This window comes from Phycodurus eques, chromosome 8 (genome assembly GCF_024500275.1).
Source record: "Phycodurus eques isolate BA_2022a chromosome 8, UOR_Pequ_1.1, whole genome shotgun sequence".
NCBI classification, from domain to species: domain Eukaryota; kingdom Metazoa; phylum Chordata; class Actinopteri; order Syngnathiformes; family Syngnathidae; genus Phycodurus; species Phycodurus eques.
Genome location: NC_084532.1, coordinates 25,923,985 through 25,949,895, shown reverse-complemented (window position 1 = coordinate 25,949,895; position 25,911 = coordinate 25,923,985). Strand labels below are relative to the sequence as shown.

General features: G+C 42.0%; 2 protein-coding genes across 10 annotated transcripts in view; one reads left to right on the top strand and one right to left on the bottom strand.

The window, feature by feature from the left end:
* The first annotated feature begins 262 nt into the window (after positions 1 to 262).
* Positions 263 to 2,579, top strand: zar1 (zygote arrest 1). Its single transcript, XM_061684267.1, has 4 exons — positions 263 to 943; positions 1,482 to 1,574; positions 2,289 to 2,363; positions 2,436 to 2,579. The coding sequence occupies exons 1-4, from the start codon at positions 263 to 265 to the stop codon at positions 2,577 to 2,579; spliced, it is 993 nt and encodes a 330-aa protein (XP_061540251.1).
* A 527-nt stretch (positions 2,580 to 3,106) lies between these two features.
* The window catches only part of fryl (furry homolog, like), a 110,817-nt gene continuing 88,012 nt past the window's right edge, over positions 3,107 to 25,911 (bottom strand). For 6 of the 9 annotated variants that reach the window (XM_061682818.1, XM_061682819.1, XM_061682811.1 and 3 more), the window contains 15 exons: positions 25,201 to 25,401; positions 24,520 to 24,681; positions 24,360 to 24,434; positions 23,602 to 23,778; positions 21,194 to 21,394; positions 19,548 to 19,748; positions 15,042 to 15,472; positions 12,185 to 12,392; positions 11,498 to 11,647; positions 11,309 to 11,407; positions 9,837 to 9,905; positions 9,283 to 9,300; positions 6,384 to 6,494; positions 5,578 to 5,771; positions 3,107 to 4,739 (listed from right to left, as the gene is read on the bottom strand). In XM_061682818.1, the coding sequence (XP_061538802.1) occupies positions 4,517 to 4,739; positions 5,578 to 5,771; positions 6,384 to 6,494; positions 9,283 to 9,300; positions 9,837 to 9,905; positions 11,309 to 11,407; positions 11,498 to 11,647; positions 12,185 to 12,392; positions 15,042 to 15,472; positions 19,548 to 19,748; positions 21,194 to 21,394; positions 23,602 to 23,778; positions 24,360 to 24,434; positions 24,520 to 24,681; positions 25,201 to 25,401 (2,520 nt within the window). In that variant the 3' untranslated portion in view covers positions 3,107 to 4,516. The remainder of the gene's footprint in view (positions 4,740 to 5,577; positions 5,772 to 6,383; positions 6,495 to 9,282; positions 9,301 to 9,836; positions 9,906 to 11,308; positions 11,408 to 11,497; positions 11,648 to 12,184; positions 12,393 to 15,041; positions 15,473 to 19,547; positions 19,749 to 21,193; positions 21,395 to 23,601; positions 23,779 to 24,359; positions 24,435 to 24,519; positions 24,682 to 25,200; positions 25,402 to 25,911) is intronic. The other 3 variants (XM_061682812.1, XM_061682820.1, XM_061682813.1) reach the window with 2 other exon arrangements.

The following is a 25,911-nucleotide window of genomic DNA, read 5'->3' as shown; positions in this document are numbered from 1 at the left end:
CACTGGTAAGTTGTTTAGCAAATCTTAGCCAGCCACGTTATCTGAATAAAAAAATAAAATGGAGTCACGGGTAAAGTGTTTTCATGCACATGAGCAGAGAGGTTCGGAGGCGACTCCTCACTGCATTCGTAGTCTAAATCGAAATCTTAGACACGCCCCCTACCTTTTGGCGGGAACACAGCTGCATGAAATCCGTCCTAATTGGCAGGCACACCTGTGATTTAAATGACGTCACCTGCTCAGCTTCAAAAAACGCAACAAAATGGCAACATACGGTGACGAGCCAGTCGATCGTTATTTCTATTCATCTTACAACAACCCTTATTCGGGCAGATACCGGCCCAAGGAGCTTCCGAGGAAGTACAAAGGTAGCTACCTGTCCCACTATGGCGCCGACGCATCGGAGGCCTTCAACAACCAGCAACGGGCCCAGCTCAAGTCCATCCTGTCTCAGATCAACCCCAAGCTCACGCCGAGGCTCCGCAAGGCAAACACCAAGGACGTGGCCGTGCAGGTCAACCCCAAGCAGGACGCCTCGGTGCAGTGCTCCCTCGGGCCAAGAAGCCTCGGCGCGGTCAAGCGAGACTTCCGGCGTAAGAAAGGCTCCGAGAGCTCCGTGACGTCCGGCGACGGTGGAAGCCCCAAGGGGGTCGTGCGCTACCCGCGGACCCTGGCGCTCTACTCCCCCGTCGCCTACCGGAACATCACCTGCTTCCTGCCGGAGGACCAGGAGTCGTCGCCGGCGCCGCCGCCGCCCGCGGAGGCTCCTCCGGCCGAGCGGGGAGAGGAGGTCGAGGCTGCCGCGGGCGCCGATGACGAGGGGGGCGAGAAGCAGGAGGAGAAGGAGGCCGAGCCGATCAAGTCAAAAGATCCGCCGAAGAGCGAGGACACCAGGGCCGCCATTGAGGAGCCTCCAAAGGAGAAAGCGAGAGTGCGCTTCCAGGTTGGGCCAGCTTTGCTTAGTTTAGTTGGCATCATTTAGTGAAGTTTGGTTAGATTTCAAACGGATTTTGGAATTTGTGTGTGCAATATTGCTGACAGAACTTTCACCCCACCAGATTAAAACTGGTTCATTTTTGTCATGTCATTAAGTAAAAAAATTTGGTTTTCGAACAAATTTACAACAGTTTTTATTGAATTTAGCAGACGGACTTAACCTTAGTTTTTTTTTCTTTCTTATTAGCTAGCCCTCTAAATCGTTGCAATTTTAAATCCTACCACCCAGTGTCTTATACATACCACTGGTAATTTTAAAGTTGAAGTAGACCTTTAAACACCGTAATCGTAATTAAAATTTGTACATTAAAAGTTTTAGATGCTGAAACTTCTCATGGATCAGGTGTTCATCATTCATAGGTGTCATTTGAAAAGGCACACAATGTGGTGTGTGATAAAGGGCATGGTGGGCCGTATATGGCCTCCGTGCTCTAGGTTTCCCCACTTCTGATCTAATTTCAACATTGCTCTTGATTCTATTTCAGTTTCTGGAGCAGAAGTACGGATATTACCACTGCAGAGAGTGCAATCTGAGATGGGAGAGTGCCTACGTGTGGTGCGTTCAGGCCACCAATAAGGTGAGGACTTGGCGAACCGTGATGCATCTGGGGGGGGGGGGGATCACAGTGGAGATTTTAAGCTTTCGCTGTGATATTATAGTTGAAGTTTATTGATAATCAGAGTTGATCAGTCCAACAGAACAAAGTTTCGAGAAGGGAGCGAGAGACAAAGCACTAATTGTAAGCAGGATGAGAGAAGTAAATCATTACATTATCTACAAGAATGAAACATTAAATGAGTGTTGCATGGGGTTGTAGTGCTACACCCTGTGAGGGAAGAATAGGACAGGACAAGGACAGGAGAAGCAGCATGCAGGACAAGGGTCGTGAACCCGACTGTACAACTGAAGTGTGGTTGCATTAATTATGTGAATTAGAAGTCTACAGGACGAGAGTATAAGTGAGGGGATACACAAGCGATTTGCCTATTCGTGAGTTATTTGTCACAGTAAGTACGTGACCCAACACCCAGTGAAAGAGTCCTAGGGGTGTGTGTCTGCGGATACATGCAAGAGAATTGATACCGTTTTACATGCACAAAGACTGACAGAAGTGTCCTGTAATTGCTGTGGCCGCACCGCGTTTAAGACGGTTACATCATCCAGCACTATTAATTGTGAAGTTTCTGGGCAGATTATATTGGTGTGGCAACACACAGGCTGAAATCTGATTGGACAAAAAGATCCAACCTACAAACCCAGGTTGTAACTTCCCACCTTTGGTGCGTTCCAGGTTTACTTCAAACAATACTGCAGGAAATGCCAAAAGGAGTTCAACCCGTACCGTGTGGAGGACATCACATGTCATGTGAGCTACATGTTTTAAATAAAATTAAAAAGCTTGCCACCTTGACTAAACTGTCATCTATCTCTTCTCCAGACGTGCAACAAAGCCCGCTGCTGCTGCGCCTTAACTCAACGCCACGTGGACCCCAAGCGTCCGCACAGGCAGGACTTGTGCGGCCGCTGCAAAGGCAAGCGACTCTCCTGCGACAGCACCTTCAGCTTCAAGTACATCATCTAACCACAACAGCAAGCGTATACGGTCTTCAGTTTATTTTTTTGGGTTCACATGTTGTTGCCACGCACATTCACTACTAATAAAATGTCTAACTTGCACTTTGTGGAGACATTGGTCCATTTCTTTCTGCAGTCAAATGCACTGACTTACATTTACAACATAAATTCTATTAGTTCTAGGAAATTGTATTAAGCTTGATGCCTCTGCTTCCAGTACGTCAAAGTGGATGTTACTTTTTTTGCCAAATCAATCAATCTGTAGTGCTAGCTGATGTAACTAAAAATAAATTGGGAATGGGACTGTTTAACCCAGTGGTTCTCATACTTTTAAAGTACAGAAAAGTTTAGACTGAATGTACAATTAGTGGTGCCAGCATTCCCTCTGATTAGTTGGCGCAAGGCACACGAATATGGTGGGAAATATTTTGCAAATCTGAAAATGCATCTAAAGAGGTCTGTAGACCAGATTTCTCCAGCCACCGGCCTGTTTGCTACCCTATGGAAAAAGGATGACCAATCACTCTTGGAACATATGATTAGATTTTTATTCATCCAGAAAGAAGGCTGGTATGTGAGTGAACAAAAAAAAAATATGCACCTCTAAAATAAAAGCTCTTCCAAGTCAATCTTTAAATAATGAACAGCATTCAGAATGTACCAGACAAGCAGTGACCATCAGGGAGGGGTGAATAATTCTGCTTGGTTGGCGGACAAATGGAAAACAGTCTCCTTTCCGTATCTTTGGATTCTGAGCCAAGGAATGCATGTGGTGGGATACGGATGCTACAGTAGAGCCCTCACACCCTTTTTCCAGGCTGTGACATCACAAAAAAAGGCAGCTTGTCCCACCATGGAATTAAAAAAAAAAAAAGTTGGGTTATGAATGACTCATCACATGAGCATGGCACCCTCTGCAGTGCATTAAGTACAAGGAAAGAAGGAGGGCAAAAATACTGCTTTTACACTTTCTAAAATATATACAGAGTAAAATAAGTTATGAGCTGTGTGCATATCTATGCATCACACAGCCTCTAAAGGCAGCTGCTTATTTGGTTAGACGGGCGATTAATAGCCATTAAGGACGCCTTGAAAGGGGGCAGATATTTATCTCTCTTTTTACACTTACTTCCCTGAGGATTTCCCACAGGCGCTCGACGTTAAATACCCCAACATTTACAACCGAGGAGGTTAAGCTCTGACTCGTAAAAAATACATTTCGCCCCAAAAAATACTCTGCTTTTTCTCTCTTTCAAGCATGCTTTTTTTTTACTTATGAATGTATCGTCGATGGTGTGCAGGGTACAAAAACAACAAAATAAAATCTATCATCCCACTGCTTTGCCAGGTATTAAAACGTGTCTGTGACTTATTGCAAACGGAATCTTGCATGAGTTTTTTTTTTTTTTTAGTGTGGGGAAGATACGCTACTCAAAAAAGTTCGAAAGTTTGGGCTTTGGTGTGAAATTTCGCGATGAACCCAAAATGCACTAGAACCTTTAAATGTTTTACTACTTTTTGCACAACTTGTTTTCTAACAAGGAGCCACATTGCAAAATTCAATTTTAATCATTGGAGATTTCACTTCTGTGACTCAGTGTCACTATTAATGATGGTCATGCTCCAGACTCAATGGCTACTTCCCTCTGAGAATATCCTGTCTGAAACCTCACAACTGCGAGGGAAGTGGCCACTGACCTTCTAGTGTTATCATGTTGCAACAGAAGTAGACATCTGGAAATGTATAGGCCCATTCATGGAAAAAGGTTAAGGTTATCGTGCATTTTAGGTTCATCCAGAAATGTCACCCCGATGCCCAATATCCCACATTTTTCGCAAGGAATGTCCTAGCTCCAAGCGTCCATCTGGTGTGATGAAGAAGTCTTCTTATTCCCGCATATCCTTTTGTAGCCCTTTTAGACGCCGAGTCCCCCCCCCCTCTGGTCACAGTCCTCCTCCGCCGGGAGCCTGCGCTCGACTCAGTGCCTCTCGGATCTGCAGGTTGAGCTCCATGAGGCGTCCGCCGGCCTGAGAGAGGTCCCGGCTGGGGCCCACCACGGCCAGGCAGCCCGTCTGGCCCAGCGTCTGGTGGCGGAAGTAGATGTGCAGCAGCGTCTGCACGGCGTCGTCGCCCTCGCTGCCGAAGATGTCGTTGGGCCACAGCGACCTGGCGGCGGAAAACAAGGGTTGAGGCTATTTACATTATACAGGCAAGCCCGAATTTACAGTTACACTCCTTCAGTGTAGTACAACCACATAGCTTACCCTTACAGTCCACTAGCTTAATGCTAACGCTAAATAGCATCTACGCTATGGCGCTAACCCTTTAAGCAATGGCAGCAACAACATGTAGACAGACAATATAACAGAACTCAATTATATATTCTGTATCCTCCGCAAAGAACAACTAATAGTGCGGTGAACTGAGAGGCGTTGAGACGTCTTAATGATCAGTATCTTTTTCTTTTTTAATATTGCCCCAGGAGGCCATGGCAGCCCCACCAGAAAGAGGAGCACATTGGCGATTCAATTGATGCTGTGACAAAATCTGTTTCAATCTTTTTCACTGAATTTAATGTCAATAATGTATGTTTTTATAAAGCACAAAATGGAGCGCTTTTTTTGGGGGGGTGGGCTGAAATGGATTAATGGAATTTCCATTCATTTTTGTCATGAAATTAATTAAACTCAAACTGATTTGGTTGAACATTTTGGTGTTTAAATATACAATGTTTAATTCCATTTTGTCCTATGCTCTGTTTGTATGTGTTGCTGCTCCGTGGTGTATATAATTAGCAATTGGTTGAAAGTTTATCATTACCATAACAATCACGCTTATTTCCATTATATGTTAGCATTGAGCTGGCAACAAAATGATATTGTTCGCCTAAATCATATTTAAATTACATTCACAATATCAATAAAAAACACCAGTGTGCTTCTTAAAAATGTGTTTTTTCTTTATGTTATTGCAGATTCTTAGTCACCCGAGTCTTGGTATCTACCTAAAGACTTTGACTTGGGTGAGGGCCGAGCCAAAGTCTCGGGCTCTCAGCGTCTCAACCAGCGACTGGATGGCCGTCTCCGTGCTGGCGTGGGCGGCGTCCGGCATGCACGCGTCCTCCTGGCTGTCATTTCCTCTCTCGGCCGCCTTCAGGCAGGTCTCCAGGGCGCTGAGCTCGTCCGACATGTTGGTCACCTAGGCGACGGGGAGATGGAAGACAGATAGACGGGAATGGCGTGAGTGCGTGTGTTGCATACAAGAATGGAGTAGAGGGGTAGTAGCGAGGAGGAGGCAGCAAAATAAGCATCTTGATTGAATTTGAACGTTAACGGCAGCTGACCTCATCAATCCCCATAAGAAATTATTCAATTTCATTCAGTAATGTAATCCTTTTAAAGGTGCATTAAGATGCAGCACGGAAAGAGAAGCAACACGGCCGTGCCTCAGTCAGCAACCACCCTGCACTGTTCCCTTCAAGCAGTACTTCCATTAGCTCGACACTTTTTTGTGTGTTGCTTTTCTATTCCAACAACAATACTTTGTCGTCTTTTTTAGGGATGTGGAAGAACAATTGTTCATCCTTTTAGGAAGTGCATCATCAATTGTTTGTCTTCCTTTTAGCAAAGTGCAAAATCAGCAGTGTTATTTCTTTTAAGGAACATTAATGTGTCTCCATTTTAGGGAATTGCAAAATCAAGAGTTTGTCTTCTTTATAAGAAAGCTAAACATCCAACTATCTTTTTTGGGGGAAAGTGAAGCATCAACTGTGTGTTTTTGTGCAACGTCAAATCCACGGTTCTCCCTCACCTCGGCCTCCCTCTTGATGGTGTCCACCCTGCTGATGAGCTTACAGTAGGCCTGGAAGAGCAGCAGCAGCTGAAAGTGCAGCTTGTACAGGCGCCGACACAACTCCAATTCCTGTGCACAAAAAAAGCGCAAAAGGCGGCGTTGAGAAAAACGTAAAAACGTACGAGGAGACAGCTGGGCAGGGTCAACAGGCTAACGAGACCAGGAGCGTAGCGCCATCCGGATGTTGGGCGTTGAGAGTGTATTGCTAGCAGAATTAGTCGATTAGAAAAGGATCCATCACAGAGTGGCTGTCAAGATGAACAAGATGAAGATGTCACTAATTACAGGCGGCCCTTGGTTTGCGATGGTACCAATGTAAAAGGTTACAACACGCACGCAAAAAAACTGTTTGCGCAGTGGCATAAGAATACGTGGTCGAATACAGGAAGGAATGCTCACTTACTACCGTATTTACAAGCGTTTTTCAAACCAAAATTTACTGTAAGACTACTACCACGTTAGAGTAGGTTAGTACTAGACTACCGCGCATTCTAACATAAAAACACTAACACTGTCGGAACGGCACGCCTACAATATATTACTGACAAATAAATTGCTAAAATCTAGTAAAACCTGACAGAACCGGGACAAACAACAGACAAAAATCAAGCAAAAACTGATACAAATTTAACAAAACTAGAATGTACCACAACAACAACAAATTGGACATATACTGACAAAAGTGACAAAAACAATAAAAAAAAATACAAATAATAATAAATACCGTATTTTTACGACCGTAAGGCGCACTTAAAAGTCTTACATTTTCTCCAAAATGGACGGGGCGTCTTATAATGCGGCGCGCCTTATGTTTGCACCGAGTTCCAAAATCTGTAAATGTTGTGTGACTTTGATGAGTGCTCCGCTTGACTGACTGGGAGCATTTCCTGCCAACACGCTGCTTATACAGAGGAAAGGCAGACGTGACTGAGGACAGCATGCGGACGTTAAAGGGGGAAATGTGCGCGTGAAAAAGTACGCTAAAGGCACGGCCCCAGTAGGTATATAGCGGCGGTATGTGCATTGTGCAAAACATCGGTTTGGCTAAGGACCCCCGAAATGGCACCTACAAAGAGACACGCTTCCGAAGCACAGTTTAAACCGCAAGCTATCAGTTACGCGGAGGAACATGGGAATCGAGCAGCCGCGAGAGAATTCAAGATCAACGAATCCATGGTTCGCAAGTGGAGGAAGCAGGAAAACGAGCTTCGCCAAGTCAAGAAGACGAAGCGCCGGGCGAGTTACGCCGCCATATGTGAATGGATTGTGGATGCCTGGGCCAAGTTATCTGCTTTGACTGTTGTCCGAGCTTTCGCGAAAGCCGGCATCATTGCTGAACAGCCCCCCGGCAACGAGACTTACTCTGACGAGAGGGAACCCGACATGTTTGATGGAGAACTTGCCCAGCTGTTCATTTCGGATACAGAAGATGAGGACTTGATGGATTTGTGGATGTGGATTGATAAAAAAAATAAACGTGACTACTGTTAAATACTTCAATAAAGTACAACCAAGCTCACTTTTGCCACCGCTGCCTTTTTAAAAACATGCTAGCGTATGTTTTAAGATAGCCGATGTTTTACCATGCCTGTGCCCAATAATAAGGTGAGTCTTATGCATGTGTTAAATACAGAAAAAGACCCCGCAACTGAGAGTGCGCCTTTTAATACGGTGCGCCTTATGGTCTTGAAAATACGGTATATAAAACTTGGACAAAAAAAACAGGCAAAAATCGGGAACTCAAACAAATCTACCCAAAAAATTTAGGGCGGGGGGGGGGAAAAATCTGACATATTCGGCAAAAACTGACAAAAATCAGGCAATAAACAGATAAAAATGGCACAACAATATTACCAAGAAAAATGGACAAGAAAATGGCAAAATTGGACACAACTCTGACAAAAACCTCCAACAAAGACAAAAAATAAAAAGCTAAAAATGAGAAAAAACAGATACAAATCTGCCAAAACGTCATTAATATTACAATATTATCAAATATTACCAAGACCAAAACAATAGGAAAAAAATGTGAGAAAGAGAAAAATCTCCAAATAATTGAGAGAGAAAAAAATAAAAAAACAGCTGAGAAAATCCCAGCAAAGAATTTACTAATGTGACCAAAAGAAGAAAAAAAAAACTAACAAAAAGCTGACAAACGTTAGAGGGAAAAACTTACAAAAATCAGTCAAAAAAACAAACAAAAAAAACATTGAACATAAATTTGACAGGTATGACATAACCTGACCAAAATCTGTCAAAGAAAAAAATAATCAAATAAAAGTCCAACAAATATGCAAAAACCTGGCCAAAATCTAGAAATAAAACAATCTAACAGATGTAACAAAACCTGGCCAAAATCTGCAAAAACAAAGAAACAAAACAAAACAAAAAAAATCTAACAAAAACCTCATTATTGCATGACAAAACGTGGCCAAAATTAGGCAAGAAAAATAATTTTTAAAAATTAAAAAAATCGAGCAAAAAAAAAACCTTGACAAATAGGCAATAGGTTAATGACAGTTGCGTTCCTACTTACAACTTGCGGTTACATCGGCCCACTAGTAACGGAACCCCATCGTAAACAGAGGACCCCCTGTATTAATCTGGGAAAGTATAGAACTTCATTTGAAAAGGGCATAGAGCAACAACCATGCAAAATAAAAAATAAAAATACCCCCCCACTTTCAAGCATCATGCTCCTCCATTGGGACCCTGGCAACACTAAAGATTTATTTTGCCATTGAGGGGGGTAACAATATGATTGGATGAGGGTGTTACGTGGCCAATCAAGGCAGAGGTACAGGGGTCTGTGATGAGGATGGTCGGTGTTGTCTATTAAAACAGGAGAACCACTTACTGCCAGACTCTCCATGTGCTAAGCAAGAAGGTGACAAGGAGAAGGAGAGAGAGAGCAAAGAATTAGTTGGAATTCACACGGCACTTGAGGGGCGGAAAGAACTGCGAAAAACATGTGGTCGTCAAGATTTGTAAGGCCTTATAGCCAAGCTAAAGTTAAACTCCAACAGTTCAAATTGTTTTTACAAAGCAGAGAGAATCTTTGCCAGTGAGTATTTTCGTATGCTCTATTTGTATGTGTTCCTGTCGTGTTTGTGTTTCAGTAAAAGTTGTCTGACTCCCTTAGCCGATCTTTGATGATTCTCACTGTATGTTAGGATTAAGCTAGTGGACTTGTTAGGCTAATAATAATGACGGCGATGTTATGTTAAAAGTAATTTCAATGGGGGAGTTTAAAGAGCTAAAAATAGATGAGTATGTGACGCTCCTGGGCGCGATCGAGCAATCTGCAAATAAGCCGCAAGTGGTTAGAAGACGTGCAAAAAAAGTTGCGGCTTATTGTCTGAAACGTATGAATTCGTGGACCTGGTGGCATTTATTTACTCAACAGCCTACCTGTGCATGAGTGTTGAGCCGCTGGCAGCTGTCTTTGTCCCCAAAGGTTTTCCTGCAGTTCTCCAGCCACTAGAAATAGAGGAAGATGAAACAAAGAGAGGTTTAGGAGTACACTGGACTTTGATATTCTGCATACATCATAACATCTGGTCAGCGAGGACAATGATGAGAGCGTTGTACTTAGCGTATTAAAAAAAACAAAAAGAGAACATGGTGGCGAGCGGGTGTGTAATATTTGACCCCCCAGGGAGCATGCTTTTCTCATTCAATTAGCGGCCATGCATGGCAGAAACCAACCACCCCAGCAATCTCATCTTCCGAGCGCCTCCCCCTCACTAAATCCTCCCGCCCCGGCTCACTCTAACTGATTTAGGAGGACCAGACCAGAGTTATTTTTATCCCCCTCAACAGGGGAAGTCGCCGCTGCTGACGTCATGTACGCACTCGTGAGGCAAGCCAAGCCCATCGCTACATGGTTTCCGATTTCACTGTTTTTTTGAAAAACATTACCAAGGGCGTAGCCAATTCTCTCACGGAGCATATTAGGTATCTGCTTAGCAGCATTTGTCTATAGTCAAACCCATTTATCGCCGGGGTTCCAGAAAGACCCGCAAGAGATGAAAATTGGCAATATAGAGACCATATGAAAGCATTTTTTCTAGTTTCATCTCTCCCCAACAGATTTAAACTGATTAAAAACAAAATTTTAAACACATTATTAACTGACAGCAAAAAACAGACAAAAACTCAGCAAGGTGACAAAAATATGACCTAGCAGAAAAATTGACACAATTGCCAAAAATCAGGTATTCTTAAAAATCAGGCAAAACTGACAAAAACATGACAACCAAATATCAGACAAAATATGAGGAAAAAGAAACTGCACAGAAAAAGATGACAAAATACAGCAAAGATCTTTTATAAAAACGACAAAAATGTGCCAAAAAAATGGAACAGAAATTTTTTAAAAATCAAGCAGTTTTTTTAAATGTCCAAATATGGGAAAATGTATAACAATCTTACAAAACTTTAAAAAAAAAAGATTTCAAAAACAGACAAAAAAAAGTTGACACCGATTTAGCAAAAAAAAAAAAAAAACATTTTGTAAATGTGTGTGGATATTACGTGAACTTCAATGTGGATCTTAATACAATTTGTGAAAGGTAAACACGATTTTTGGGGGATTATTCACAAATTTAGCTGTTAGCAGATTTTTGGGGGGGTAACCTATCCTGTTATTCACTGAAAAACACAGACACTGCAATATGTAGTTGTATTGTGTTTTAGAATTGCAGTTTTTGGGGTTCATGCGTTCATATTGTTTAAAAAGTGTATTTTTACAAGCTTAAATGTATTTAAAGCTTGTGGTCGGGTCTCTAGTATTCTCTCTATACCACATATTTTCACCTATTGCATGTGGGTCTGGAATATAATCCTCCGTGATAAACGGGTGTTCAGTGTACACTACTTACGAGCTCCGCCGCCTCCCTCTTGGCGTTGTACGTGTCCAGGTGTTCCTGCAGTTCCAGAACGCTAAACTTGAGCGTCTCCAGCAGTCCGCACGACACCAGCTAGGACAGAGAGACACAAATATGAACATCCGATCCAAGCACGGCGGGGGGTGACGCGAAAAAGATAGCTCGGGTGTCAAACGGCCGCACCGTCTCGGCGTCTAGCAGCACGGTGGGGCATTGCGAGTGCGATGTCATGACCTCCAGGGAGCTGAGGAAGTGATTGCCCATGCGTTGGAGCTTCTCGCCGAGGAAGTGGACAGACGCGTGCGTGATGGCGCCAAATTTCTTCTGGATGCTCTGGAAACGAAGGGAACGACGTATAAGAAACGGTACAGTGCTCCACTATTCCCATATTTTGTTACGTTACAGCCTTATATACACCTGTGACTATTCTTGTATGACAGTGTTGCTGCTCCAAGTGTATGAAAGTAGCAGTTGTTTCAAGGTTTATAATTACCGTAACATCTATGCTAATTTCTGTGAGCCTGTCTATGGTGTTTGGCATTATATGTTAGCCTTGAGCTGGCGGACATTTGTTGTCATATGGCTTGGTTGAACATGTCAAGTGTTTATAAATACAATGTTCAATTTTCTTTTGTTTTACAGTAAACTTCAACTGTGAGTGACAATTTGCCAATTTGTAGAACTGAGCGAGAGTCTTCTTTTAATTTCCTCAAAGTGATGTTGTATGGAAGTCTCCCATTTCTTGACAATGCGAAAGTGAAAACAGGCCCTGAGAAATACTTTTGTGCTTTAACAATTTTAAGTGTGTTTTAATACATGTGTTTAAAGCTTTCTGGGTGCATCATAAACTAGCTTGCCCGCTCATTCCACCTGAAAGAGCAGCGAGAAGACGTGGAAGGTGTATACGGCGGAGGATCCGTCGGCGTCCGACAGCATCTGGTTGACGTGGCATCGCCAGGCGTCCTCCCCGTCGTCGTAGGCGACGGGCTGGAACGCCGCCAGGATAGCCGAGAGGAAGGGCGACGGGGGTGGCGAGGCCTGGGTCTCGGGGAAGCAGTCTGTGTCGCCTTCATCTTGGCTGTAACGACCCAAATAAGGATAAGTTGTATGGAAAATGGATGGGTCGGTCCAAAATTATTGTTTATTTACTTTAAAAAAAAAAAACTGAGACAAGGTAATCTTTTCAGGATACAGTAGTACCTTGACTTAAGAGTGCTCCAATTTACCGGTTTTTGCTTTGTGTTGCGAGCAAGCTTGCATTTGCCACAACTCGAGTGCAATAATAAAAAAAAAAAATATATATATATATATATATATATATATATATATATAATAATATGTAATATTGTACTGCAATGATATCATTAAATAGAATGTAAAGAATTAAAGTTTTGCCACATTATTTGCTTCACTTCGATGGATAATGGATTGTGGTGCTCCTTCTGAAGAATCTGAGCTTCACAACTATCTCCGTAAGCTGCAGTAATATTTGTCATTTTTTTGCAACGGACAAAGACTATACGCATATGAATATTGTTATATTGTCTGTCTACATGTGTTGTCACGCCGTTTGTGTTCAAATATCTGTTGATTAAAGAGTAAAACACTGCAACATCGATGCTATTCGTATGGCGTTGTGCTAGCATTAAGCTAGTACAACGCAGGAAAAAGTGTATGGTTGTTTTAAATACACAATGTTAAATGATCTTTGTTTTGTTCACTTTGACAGAAAACTCAGTGGAAATAAAATCTTGTGACAAATTGTTCAACATTTGTATCTGCCAAACTGCTGCTTGTTGTGAAATGAGTTGAGGTCACTGCCACCATACGGCGCGCATATCTTAAATTTTTGCAAATAAATAAATAAATTCATTAATGAATTTAAAAACATAATAATCGACTGAAAGATGGCTCGTATCTCGAAAAACTCGAAAGTCTGGTCATTCGCACCCCAAGGCACCTACTCATGTACCAATAAAAGTTACGAGCTCGGTCATGCAGAGAATTAACCATCTAACTCATGGTCCCACTGTACTGTATCTACTTTTTGTGAGATTTATCTTTACTGGTGTTCACCATGAGATTTTTCCTCAGGTCAAATATGTGTCTTGGCTCATTAAGTGTAAGGAGGCCCCGACGTAAACAAACGCTGGCCCACTTCATGATGGATTTGCTGCAGTGCTCGAGCACAACAACATGAGCTATTAGCCACTTAGCATCACAAATCGCTCTCCATGTATTTCTCGCTCACCCTCACAACACACATACACATATATACAGTACTCACAGGCCCGTGGGACCAAAGAGCCTGAAGAAGCAGACGGAATACAAGTATCTGAAGCCAGCACTGCCGAGCACCGCCGCCGACACAGTCTCCGTCCTCATCCCCTCTCTCTCCCTCTCTCTCTCGTCTCATAGAACTAGCGCAGTGCAGACAGCCTCCGCATATTCACTCAGTGCAACTCGCGGCCTCACAGCAGCGAGGGGGCGGGCGGTGGTGGTGGTTTGAACAGTCGGGCATAAATCCTCACAGATGGCTGCATGCTCAACTGTTTAGTGCCCCTGCTGTCAGCGCACAATCACTCAGAGTGCGCCCCCCTCAACCCCACCCGACCCGCATGACCGTCAATCATATATGGTTTTATTGACGGATGTCTCACGACGCGGACGGGCCACTGACAGCTGGCGCTCCGCTCCTTACCTGTTGTTCCTTGTCGGCATAAATTCCCAAACGGGCAAGCGTCCTCCAGCCCACCTTGAGGATCATTCCGGCCTACCTGGTTGGGAGCCACGCCAGAAGAACAATTAGCGGTCATGCCAAAGTGTTCATCGCAAAGGCCGGGCCAAAACAATGTTGGTAAAAGCAGCAGAACCTCAACTCGAGCCAAAGTCTTAAAAGAGTTTTCCCATATTCGACATGAGGATAAACACTTGTATCTCAAATCATCTTTGCCCATTGAAATCAATGGAAATGTCATTAATGTGTCACCCCCGCCTCCCGAAATATATATTTTAAGGAAAATACCATTCTATAATACTGTATTTTATGAAAACATATGTTAATAACTTAATTAAGTTCAATGTATAGCATTAAACAGTTTGTGCATCATGACAGATTGCTTCAATTCATTGTGCTGCTCCTGGTGTGCCTGCCTGTATAAGACAGTCATGCAGACACCAACAAAGATGACTTTCTCGACTACTGTAAGAGTCTCAGTAAGTACAGAAACAATATATGCCCGTGAGAATGCTGATTTCGATTCATTATCCCTTCTATGGCGTTTCCCATTATGTGTGAACATTAAGATAGCAGACTAACACAAAATTAGGTGGTTTTAGATACACAAGTTCTCTTTGTTTCATGCTTAGTTTGACAGTTAACTTGAACTGGCAATAAAGAGATGGACATCTCTTAAGATTTGCTCAGTTCACTGTCCCCATACAGCGCTCGTACATCATATTTTTGCTCATAAGCCAAAGCCAAAAATCATCAGAAAGACTGTTCATATCGCTAGAAAAAAAATAATGTATTTGTTTTAGTATGTTATTGTAAAGAAATTAAAGGTGTAGAATGCCAACGAGGCCCTTGCATCCTTTGATGTTTCTGTATGTGGCCCTTGGAAGAAAAAGTTTGGACACTCCTATTCTACGCTCTAAGATTTTTCTACATGTGTCCGTCAGTGGAAAACCAGGTGAGGTCAAAAATCCTAAATCCTAATCAACTCACCTGGACATGCCAGAGAAGTCGGCCTCCTCCTCCTCACAACGCTCGTCCAGCTCCTTCAGGGCCTGAGTCACATCCTCCTCCCACACAGAGCCACACGTGCTATCTGGATCCAGGTCCGGGTCAGGTTCAAGGTCCAGGTCCAGGTCTGGCTTCGTCTCTGTTTCCGCCGGAGGGTGCAAAGGCAGGACAGTTTGTGGTTCCTCCTCACAGAGGGACCCCGGCGGAGTATCTATGGCCGGCGGTGGAGGGGGGGCCGGGTCCAGGTCGTCCTGAGGCTCCGGGGTCTCCCGGGGGTCCGGGCGATCCTGCGCGTCCTGGAGCTCGCACAGGTCCGGGCGGTCGGGGAGCAGAGGGTGGGCACTGCCGAAGCCCGTGTCCTCACTGACGCTGCTGCTCAGCTCGTCGGTCGCCGTGGTCATGCCAACACCGTCCTGCAACATCAGCACATCGTACATCACAGACGGAGTCGACTCTGGACCTTCATTAGGGCCTTTACTTAAGAAAGCGTATCATCTCAATGATCCAAGCGTAAAGTAAACATCTTTACTTCCTTCGCACGCTAACGTCTCCTGTGGGAAACCCAAGAAAACGAGAAGGGATCAATAAACATGAGGCAGTATTAATCTATCACGGAAACACCATTAGAAATTGCACCCTCGTGCCAATAAGGCACATGAGGGAACGACCAGCGGGAAAGAGGATATGAATGAGAGCTCCTCTGAGTGATTTACGATCATCCTGCCATCCATTTTCTATAGCTCATAAAGCGAGTGCGTAAGCCTATCCTAGCTGAATGGGCAAGAGAAGTTAGGTCCATCCATCCATCCAACCATTTTCTTTACCGCTTATCCTCATTAGGGTCGCGTATTTGCTGGAGTCTATCCTAGCCGACTTCGGGTGAGAGAAGCAGGGTACGCATTAGACCGATCGCCACTCAATCCCAGGGCACATAGACAAAACAAGCTTTCACACTCACATTCATACGTATGGACAAATCAGAGTCTGAAATAACCCTAGCAAGCATTGTTTGGGTCGCAGTACCTGGGAAAACAGTGCTGAGGAACTATGCAGAAATAAGTTGAGGAGCTTTAGTTAGACAGAAGCAGTGCTTTGCTGCCATCTTGTGGCAGCTATATGCAATTCTAAACTTCTTTTTCTAGGTGGGGTTGCCTCAACGCAAATAGTGTCGACTTCATATTTTTCGCTAAATGGGTTTGTTCTTTGCATTTTGGCAGAAAATCTGTACCCAAATTGCAGTCCCTTCGCCTTCAGCTAGACTTTACACCGATCTGATCGGCCTGATCGGTATCGGCTGATAATTAGCATTTTATGCTGATCGGCATATCGGCTTTCGTGTTATAATTCGCTGATCCGATCAATGACATCATCGATCGGCTCTGCACAAGACATTTACTCCACGTCGCTGTGGCGTATGTTCCTGATGAATGTACACAAGTAGGAACATGCGGATCGGTTATCGGTTTTTTTTTTTTTAAACTTGCTGATCGGTGATCGGCCACAAAAATCCTGATTGTGTAGAGCCCACTTTTAACAGATATAACAAGCCCTTATTTTCAACAACTCCCTTTTGAAAACAAATTGAATTAGTTGGACAGTGATGCCTCACTACACAGTGACCAGACTTTTTAGAGATACAATCCATTATTCAGACGATTTTTGGGGGATTCTTTTTGCTGCGAATTTCGAGCAGAAATGGGAGATATGAGCAGTTTGGTGGCAGTGAACTCAACTCCACAACAAGCAGCAGTTGAGCAGATAGTGAACAATTCTTAAAAAAAAGAGGCCTCAAACTGTTTATTGCCACTGACAGTTGAAGTTTACTGTCAAACTTAAAAGAGAGTTGTGACTAATATGACAGTAGCCTACTGAGTCAGTTGTGAAATGCTTCTTCGTCTGTCTCTATGTCTGCATTATACTGCCCCAGGAGGCCAAGGCATAAACACCAGAAGGAGCAGCACAATGCACATTAAACTGAAGCAAAAAAATAAATACAAATAATAATATTTTATTTAGTTTGTAACTATTGTATGCTTTTATAAAGTACAATGTTATTTTGTGCTATCACACATAAAAACTAAACCATTATTTTAACGGAACAAATTAAACTTCACAAGGCGCCATTCAATATTTAAACATTTGCATGTCTCAATTTTCCATGATTGAGTGTCTAATACACGTTTTGGGAATATGGGAGGAAGCCGGCGAACCCGTACAAAACCCACGCAAGCAGGTGAGAACACGCAGGCTCCACACATGAAGGCCGAGCGCAGATTTGAATCTCAACCTCAGACCTGTGAGGCAAACGGGCTAACCACTTTCCATCAGGCTCCCCTGATTTATGATAGTGATAAACTAACAATATGTTTAAATTCCATAGCCGTGACGTAGAACAAACATCGTAATGGAGGCAAATTAATCCAAACAATCCAAAGAAATGGGCTTGTTTATAAAGTTGTTTTTGTTGTTGTCCCTGTAACAGTCTAATGCATTCAGCAACGCCAGCGTGGCAGACTGCCAGTACGGGAGCTATATTACGGAAAGCTTTTAGAAAGTGGCCGTCCTGCAAGGGAACGAGCTGGAGTATTGATGGTTTTTATCCGGGAGGCTCATTACGCTAAGAGCTGCGGCCGCGATGTCCTTGGGTCGACATTGGCTCGATTGAGAGGGGAAAAAAAATATGTTGAGATTGCATCCAGGAACACCCGCATTCATCATTCATTCACTCGCATATGCATACAGGAAAGGAGATTCCTTGAAGGTAAAAACCGCCATTTAACCCCCTGGGCTCATGCAAATTTAATTAAAACTTCCCAAAGATGTTTTGCTCTGATTTTGTGATTTCCAACTTAAGTTCTTTAAAATATATACAATAATATTAATACACTGTTTATATCAAACTGTACCCTTTTCCTTATGCTCCATTGTGGCCACTTTTGGCCAACTGAAACCCAAGAAAAGTATGTTTTTAATTCATTGCTATTTACTGGATTGATGAATTATAATTTTTTTGTAAAATGGGTTTTCATTCTAGACTCAACACTTGAACATTTTAGTTTGATGTTAGTTTTCAATCAGATTGTATACATTTTTGGACAAGGCAGCAAGTAATAGTCTTGGTTTCCATGAGAGGCGTTCACTGGCTTACTGTACTTCAATGGAGCAATAATTATGAATTATAATTGAATCAGTCGTAAATACAAATAAAAATGAGAAAGGTTATTTTATTAAAAATGAATCCTTTTACATATAAATAGAAATAAAATGTTCATTAAGTGATTAATTCGAATAAAATTTAAAAAAATATCAAGGAAAAAAAGACAAACTATTATAATTGTTAAAATTTACTATTTTACATAAAATCATTACTGTCTTCACAGCATCTCCAAACCATTATTTTTCAGGAAATTAAAAACCAGCAAATTTTTTTGAATGATCAAACATTGGATCTTAAGTTCTCAAGCTGTTTTCAACACGGCAATTAGTCAGTATTCTGTTAAAAAATAAAAATAAATAAATAACACGCCCACGTGAATACTGACCAATAATATCGCTTTGTGAAAAACTACAAAATTGACCAAATTTTGGACATAGGAGGATTGTGCTGGAAATCAATGACATACTGTTGACCATTTTTTAAAATGTATTTTATTAAATAAGTGTTTAATTACATTTAAATGAATTTTACATAAAATAGTTTAAAATATGAGATTTATTATTAAAACAGAATACCTTACATTAACATTTTTTTACTTTTGAAATATATATATATATTTTTTTACCCCATCTACAAATGACCTGCAACATCTGGCCAATCTAAAAATCTGATTTATAATAAAAAGGTACCTCCTTTACTATAAATAACTAATCTGGCTCGATGCATTTCGCCCTGTAAATGCAGTCAAGACAATGCAAGAATGCTCAGAAACAGAACACAGTGAGGACATACTCACCATGGTTAGTGCATGTGACAATTTGCAGTGGAGTAGCAGTGAATGGCAGTAAGTGTGTTTGTTAGCAAGTAAGTGGACTCACGCCCACGTCATACTCACACATGCATTCCGTGGAGGTTACGGCAGCGGTGTCCGGCTCACAAGTGTTTAAATGGGAGAATTTCTTTTTTTTTTTTTATTGGAGGTTATTGGAGGTGAGCAGTTACAGCTGACCTGAGGTGAGTCTTTCTTGCATCACTCCCCCCAAATCAAATGCGAAAGTCCCACCACAATTATTATCACACCAAGGGGGAAAATAAATAAATAAAAGCGTAAAGGAAGCAAGCACTACACCAGGCATGAATGCAGCAGAAAGGAGAAAAAAAAGTTTTAAAAAAAGCAGTAAAAGCTGAAAGACATGAACGGCCAAGCACCATCCCCGACCAGCGCTGTCATGAATGTGAAGAGTTAAAGCAAAGAGTTGAAGGCAAAAAAAGTCAAGCTAGAAGGCACGCCAAGAGCACCACAATTTGTCACTGCTCCCCACTGATCGCACCTCAGGCAGCTGGCTGCTGGTGCTGTCTGAGCGGGCCGTCTCCAACGTGGGGCTATCCGGCCGGGGGAAGGAGGGAAGATGGCGGAGGGGCGCCAGGGCCGAGGCTTCCTCGGCCGGGGCGCTGCCCGACGACTCCTGGGACTGCTGCAGGGAGTCCACGTGGTTGGACGCCGTATCGTCTGTGGCCGAGTCGCTGTTGAGCTGGGGAAGATGGAAGACATTTTGAGGGCGTGTTAGCCGTTAGCATCTGGACACATGAACTATATGGACAAAAGTATTGAGACAAAATGCCTTTTTTGCCCTTTTCAACCACAGGAAGGAGAAATGGAGGGAAATATGGCACTTTAACTCTTCTGGGAAGACTTGCAGTTTAGCATTTTTTTGTGTTTATTAGTTTTAATCAATCAATTTTAGGTTAAATTTATTTTTAAAAATCATTTAACACAAATAATTGGTCAATAGATTAACTGCACATAATAGAATAAAAATATCAGTAAAATACTTTACACTAAGTTAATCATACATAATACAATTAAAAAAGGAGAATTCATTATTATTTTACCATCCATCCATCAATCCATTTTCTGAGCCGCTTCTCCTCACAAGGGTCGCGTGAGTGCTGGAGCCAATCCCAGCTATCATCGGGCAGGAGGCGGGGTACACCCTGAACTGGTTGCCAGCCAATCGCAGAGCACATATAAACAAACAACCATTCGCACTCACATTCACACCTATGGGCAATTTACAATCTTCAATTAACCTACCATGCAGTCAATTAAAATTATATAATTCAGATACACATTAAAACATTTAAAAAGTTAATTTTATTTGATCAACGCTAACTTAATGGAATTATTGAAATTCAGCAATTTAAAAATGAGAATTAATTATTTTTATTAAAATGAACTTTTAAAATTTTACATACACATTTAAACAATTTTAAGAAAAAAACTGGTTAATTATTGTAATTAAATTCATTACAAATTATGAAATGTAAAAATTATGAATTGTAAAGTTTTATTCAAATAAAAACATTTTCTTAACTAATTGTTTAAAGAATTATGAGTAAACGCATAACAAAAATGAATTTTTTAAGAATTAAAATAATCTATTAGATACACATTTAAAGCATGTTAACTATTTTAATTTTTAATTCAATAAATGGCTAATGGATAATAATTGAACCTATTATAAATGATAGTATCAAAAATGACAGTGAACTATTTAGTACAAACATTAATTTTAAAAATAATTTTACAATACTTGATTTACTACAGTTAAATTCATTATAAATAATACAATTTAAAAATGAGAATGTATTATTAACAGAAGCGTAAGTTATGAATATTTTATGTGTAAAGACTCATGAGCATGTAAGCTCTCCTTGAGCTACTACACCGTACTTACCGACTAGAAAAGGGGCAACAGAGAACTTAAAGAGGGGCGAGCTACAGCCACCGCAGTAGAGGTTCATTAGAAAGGGGGCCACCAGCCAAGAAGCAAGCAACAAGCCCCTCGCGTCCACACAGCTCCAGCTCAACACACACTCTCACTCACATACACAGCAGGCTGTGTGAGGAGCATGGCGGGTTGGGGGAGGGGGGGGGGGGGTTGTTTTTATGGACCCTGATTAGAGTGCGACTTACGCGGCCAGAGCGGCTGAGAATCTGGCTAGCGCTCAGTACCTCCTCCTCGGACGACTCGTCCGTGTCCTCGTGGTTGGTGAGGTTGAGGCTGGGCGTGCTGCCGGTGTACTGGCACTCCTGCAGAGACGGCGTGTCCCCCTTGTCCATGCTCTCCAGAGAGCGACGCCGGACACCCCAGTTGAAGTTATCCATGCTCTCCCCCTGCAGGACGGCCGCAGGCACAACAGTGAGGCCCAGCGTAAAATAGGAAGCTGGAACAAGCGCATGACACCTATACACAGTGTGTTTCGCTATGGCTCACACGTACACAAAAACCAACACAAAATAAACATGAAGTAAAGAAATGCTCGCAATGGCTACATTTTAAGAAAAATAACACGAGGCACAGAGACACCAGACGCAGTACGACATCTAAAGAAATACAAAGCGGGGTACACACATACCGATAATAGGGTCCATATTTAAATTTAGAACCATTTGAAAATGTGAACAATCAAAGTTAGCAAAGGCCTCATTATTGGATATGTCTAAACGATCATCCTGAACGATTATCATGTGTGGGGTGTGGTAAGAGTGATTTTACCTCCTTGGTCTTGACAATGGTTAAAGCCATGTACACGCGTACACGCGCACACGCGCACACGCGCGCACGCACGCACACACACACACACACACACACACACACACACACACACACACACACACCGATAAATGGGTCAAATTTCAGCTTTTTTTCCAAGTCTTCTGATCAAGGTCAGCAAAGCGCAATTATCAGGTCTCTAAGAGATTATCCTGAGCGATTTATCCTCTGGTGTGGGGGTGTTAATAGTGATTTTTCCATCCCAATCTTGACATGGGCTAAAGCGGGGTATGCCCAAACTGATAATCAAGCTTTATTTGAGCATTCGTTAAAAGCTTTCCGATCAAAGTCAGCAAAAGGCCTGATTGTCCGATGTCTCTAAAAGATCATTCTGAGCAATAATTCAGTAACAATTATTCAGTGGTGTGGGGTATGTTAAGTTCTGGCCCGATCTGCTTGGGAAAACAGTCATGGGTGACGATCATAAATGCTAAACCTGTTCAATATTTGCGATGGCTTATGTGTGCGCCACGCTGGACCAAGCCACAGACTCCGCTATTGTAACATCATACAGAACAATAGCCAATCTTGAATTTTGCTGTAGCTGGCTGTTGCCAGGCACAAATGGACGAGCAACTTGTTTTATTGAGCGTTTCTATAATGTGTTAACAACAAGTCATTCACCACGAGAAGAAAAATGTCAAGGAGAAGAGTTTGCCACCACAATGCAGGAAACACATACTGTAAGCCAACAGATAACCTTGTGGTTTTCATTTCTTCTTTTACAACTACACTTTCTTCGTCTTTGTATTTTCTATCAGTCTGGATGCCCTGTAGCACTGCACTGCCTCACAGGTCAGTCTTGGTACTATGACAGACACGCAGCAATTATTTTCCTTGTCATTTGTGGCCTCTCACAGATTTCAAAAATCGATTAAGAAGTTACAACAAAGTATGTGTGTACCCCACCTATGCTGTTCACAGACTTACCTGTAACTCCTTGTGGCAAAAGAAGAGAAGGAACACAGGTGTTATTAGACTCTCTGGACAATTAAGGCACACGGTAAGCACAAACACGGACACACTCTTCGTGTGGGATAAGAAGATTAAACATGACGACGCATGGAGTGAGTCAACATGCAGGGAAACTGGATGCGTCATATTCCCAGAAAAAGACCTCAGGGAATTCCTTTTTCTTACTGAGGAATTGTCTGTCTGTCTCTCCATCTGTTGCGGGACAAACTGTAAAACAATTTTATTTTCTGCGATTTTCTAATATTCAAGATTTCTTTTCTACAAAACTAACTGAATAGTTTATATTTTTTATCGCAACAAATTTAAATTATGGTTTAAAATCTAGACAAAATACATATTTTTTTATGTTGAGTAGAAATACCTTATTTTCATTCAATTACACACATTTATAATTATATTTGTATTATTTAAAAATTCTAAATAAAATACATGAACTAAAAATAATATAGTAGGGATATAATTAAAAAAATAATGTAAAATTAAAAAAACAAATTTCATTAAATAAATAAAATAAAATGAAGAATTGAAAGTTTTACCAAACTTTTTTTTTTTTTAAACATTTTACGAATATTGTTTTGATATTTCTTTAAAACGGGTCAGTTTGTCCCGTAGCATAACAGGAAGGTTATGGCTCAACAGACCGCCTATATTTGGTGTCCATAATGCTGGCCACTCCATCCATATTACATTTTTGTATCATGCAAAAGATTGGTTGAATATGGCACTTGCCTATTTCATAACCAGAAAATTCCAGTTCCTCCGGTATGGCTTTAATTTGTGTGTATTTTCTCACCTCGGCGTCCTCCAGTTCAATATCTAAGAAGTCAAAGTCCTTGAAGACACCAAACTGCTGCTCGCTGCCCAGCTCCTCAGCCTGCGCATCCTCCTCTCGCACCGCCTCCTCCACGGTTGGGATCAGGCTGGTCTGCTGGTCTGTAGAGTCCAGATCCTCGCTGGACGAGAAGACCACCTGCGTTGGTGGGGGGGAAAAGGAAAAACACATGGTTTTACGGTATCCCACAAAAGTGAGTGCTCCCCTCACATTTTTGGAAATATGTTATCTTTTCACGGCAAAACACTAAAGAAGTCCCCTCAAAATAATACAGCACACAGCCATTAATATTTAAACCACTGGCAACAAAAGTGAGTACAACCAGGAGGGAAAATGTCCAACTTTGACCCAATTAGCCATTCTTTCCTCCCCGGTTTCATAAGACTCATTAAGTGTTAGTAGAAGGTCTCAGGTGTGAATAGCGAGCTATTGATCTACCTGGAGTTATTGATCTAAAACTCTCATAATGGTAATAATGTTGGCCACACAAAATATTGACATTTTGGACTCAATATGGACATTTTCACTTCGATTTCTACTCACTTGCTTTGGCCTCAACAGAAAAACGGTGAATAACACAGGATTGGTTATAAAAAAAAAAAAAGAATCAGTGAATATGCAAATTTCCGAATACCGAACAGTGAATATGCAAGCCTTCATTGTATGTTAAACAGACAGAGACCTTGTCGGAATCTTTACAGTAGGCAAAGGAGTCTTACAGATGGATTTTTGGGAATGCCAGACTCCGGACCACATAGACACAGAACATTCATGAGTCGCTCTCTGGTTCTTCTCTGTAAAGAAAAAAAACAAACATTTTAAATCAGGCTGCTTGGGAGGGGTGGGGGGGCAAAATGTTTAGTTTTCACTTTGTTGTACCTGAGAGAGTTGCGGCCTCTTCCAGCTCACCGGCACAAGGCCATTGGAATTAGATCCGGAAGACGTGGAGGATGTACTCCTGGTGACGGCGTTCATCTGCGGTTTCCCATTCCGACTGGTTGCTGTGCGCTGATCGCCGTATTTGTGTCCAATGATGGGCGTCTAGAGAGTACACCTGATTATCAGTGAATACCGCAATTATATCTGCCAGTAATTGACCCCTCCTTCTAAAAAGGTTTATTGTTGCCTATAGATGCCACCAAAGGGCACCAAAGCACTATTTTCTTTTAAAGACATGGTGATGACCACTCTAAACAACATAGATCCTTGGCCCGAAGATGCCACAAGATGGCACCAAAGCACTACTTTTACTCAGGGATTTTTCAGCAAATAGAGCATAGTGAGTAGTGAATTGCTGTGTATGCTGTGTAACACTGTACATGTGTCTAATTTTTCATTTGTTATCATTAGCTTATTTAGGACTTGTTAGTTAACGTTAAGCAACAGCTATGGAAACATGTTTTCATCGCAATAAAAGCCTGAGGCAACACAAACTAGCTCCTAAACCACAATATGTCGCATATTTTGGTTTAGGAGGAACATGATTATTTTTTCTTAATTTCAGTACCATTCAGGCTGGGTACTTTTGCCACCTCTGAACAACAGAGTAAAGACGTTTACCTCCGAGATATCAAAGTGGAAGTCCAGCGTCTTCCCAGGCAGCTCCTTGGAGGAGTTGTTGAATATGCGCGTGAAGGCGATTTCCGGCGAGCCGCACGACTCAGTGCTGTACGAGCGCTGCACGTCGTCGGGCACCACCAGGCTGGCCGAACGGGACACCACCAGCTTCAGAATGTTCTGCGCCTCTTTCCAGTGAGGGCTCTGTAAGGAAAGATGAGAGGGGATGGAGCTGAGGCCAGGTGAGCTGGGTTTTGGGTGGAATTTAGGAATGCGAAGGGAAATATTTTCACCAATCCCTGCCCCTGGCTCACAACGGTTAAAAAAGCAAACCAGGAGATTAGATACAAAAGAGCTGAGATAGTACAGAATTAGTTCGAGGAGGTCATAGTAGTGTGCAGTAGTTCTACAAAACTGTAAATCAGCTGACATAGCAATAACAAATATTTGACAAAAAAAAAAAACGAGGTAAAGAAAAAAAATCCAGACAAAACTCAGGCAAAAACAACGGCAAATTTATTAATACAAATTAGAGATAAATGTAACAAAAAATGTAAAACAGCTGACAGAAGAAAATGCTAATATCTGAAATTTTTTTTTTTTTACAAAAACTCAAAAACCACAAATGGGACACTAACCGGACAAAAATGGAAAAACATGGGCAAAATTCAGGCAAAAATGAGCCCAAAATATTTATACGGCAAAGAAAAAAAA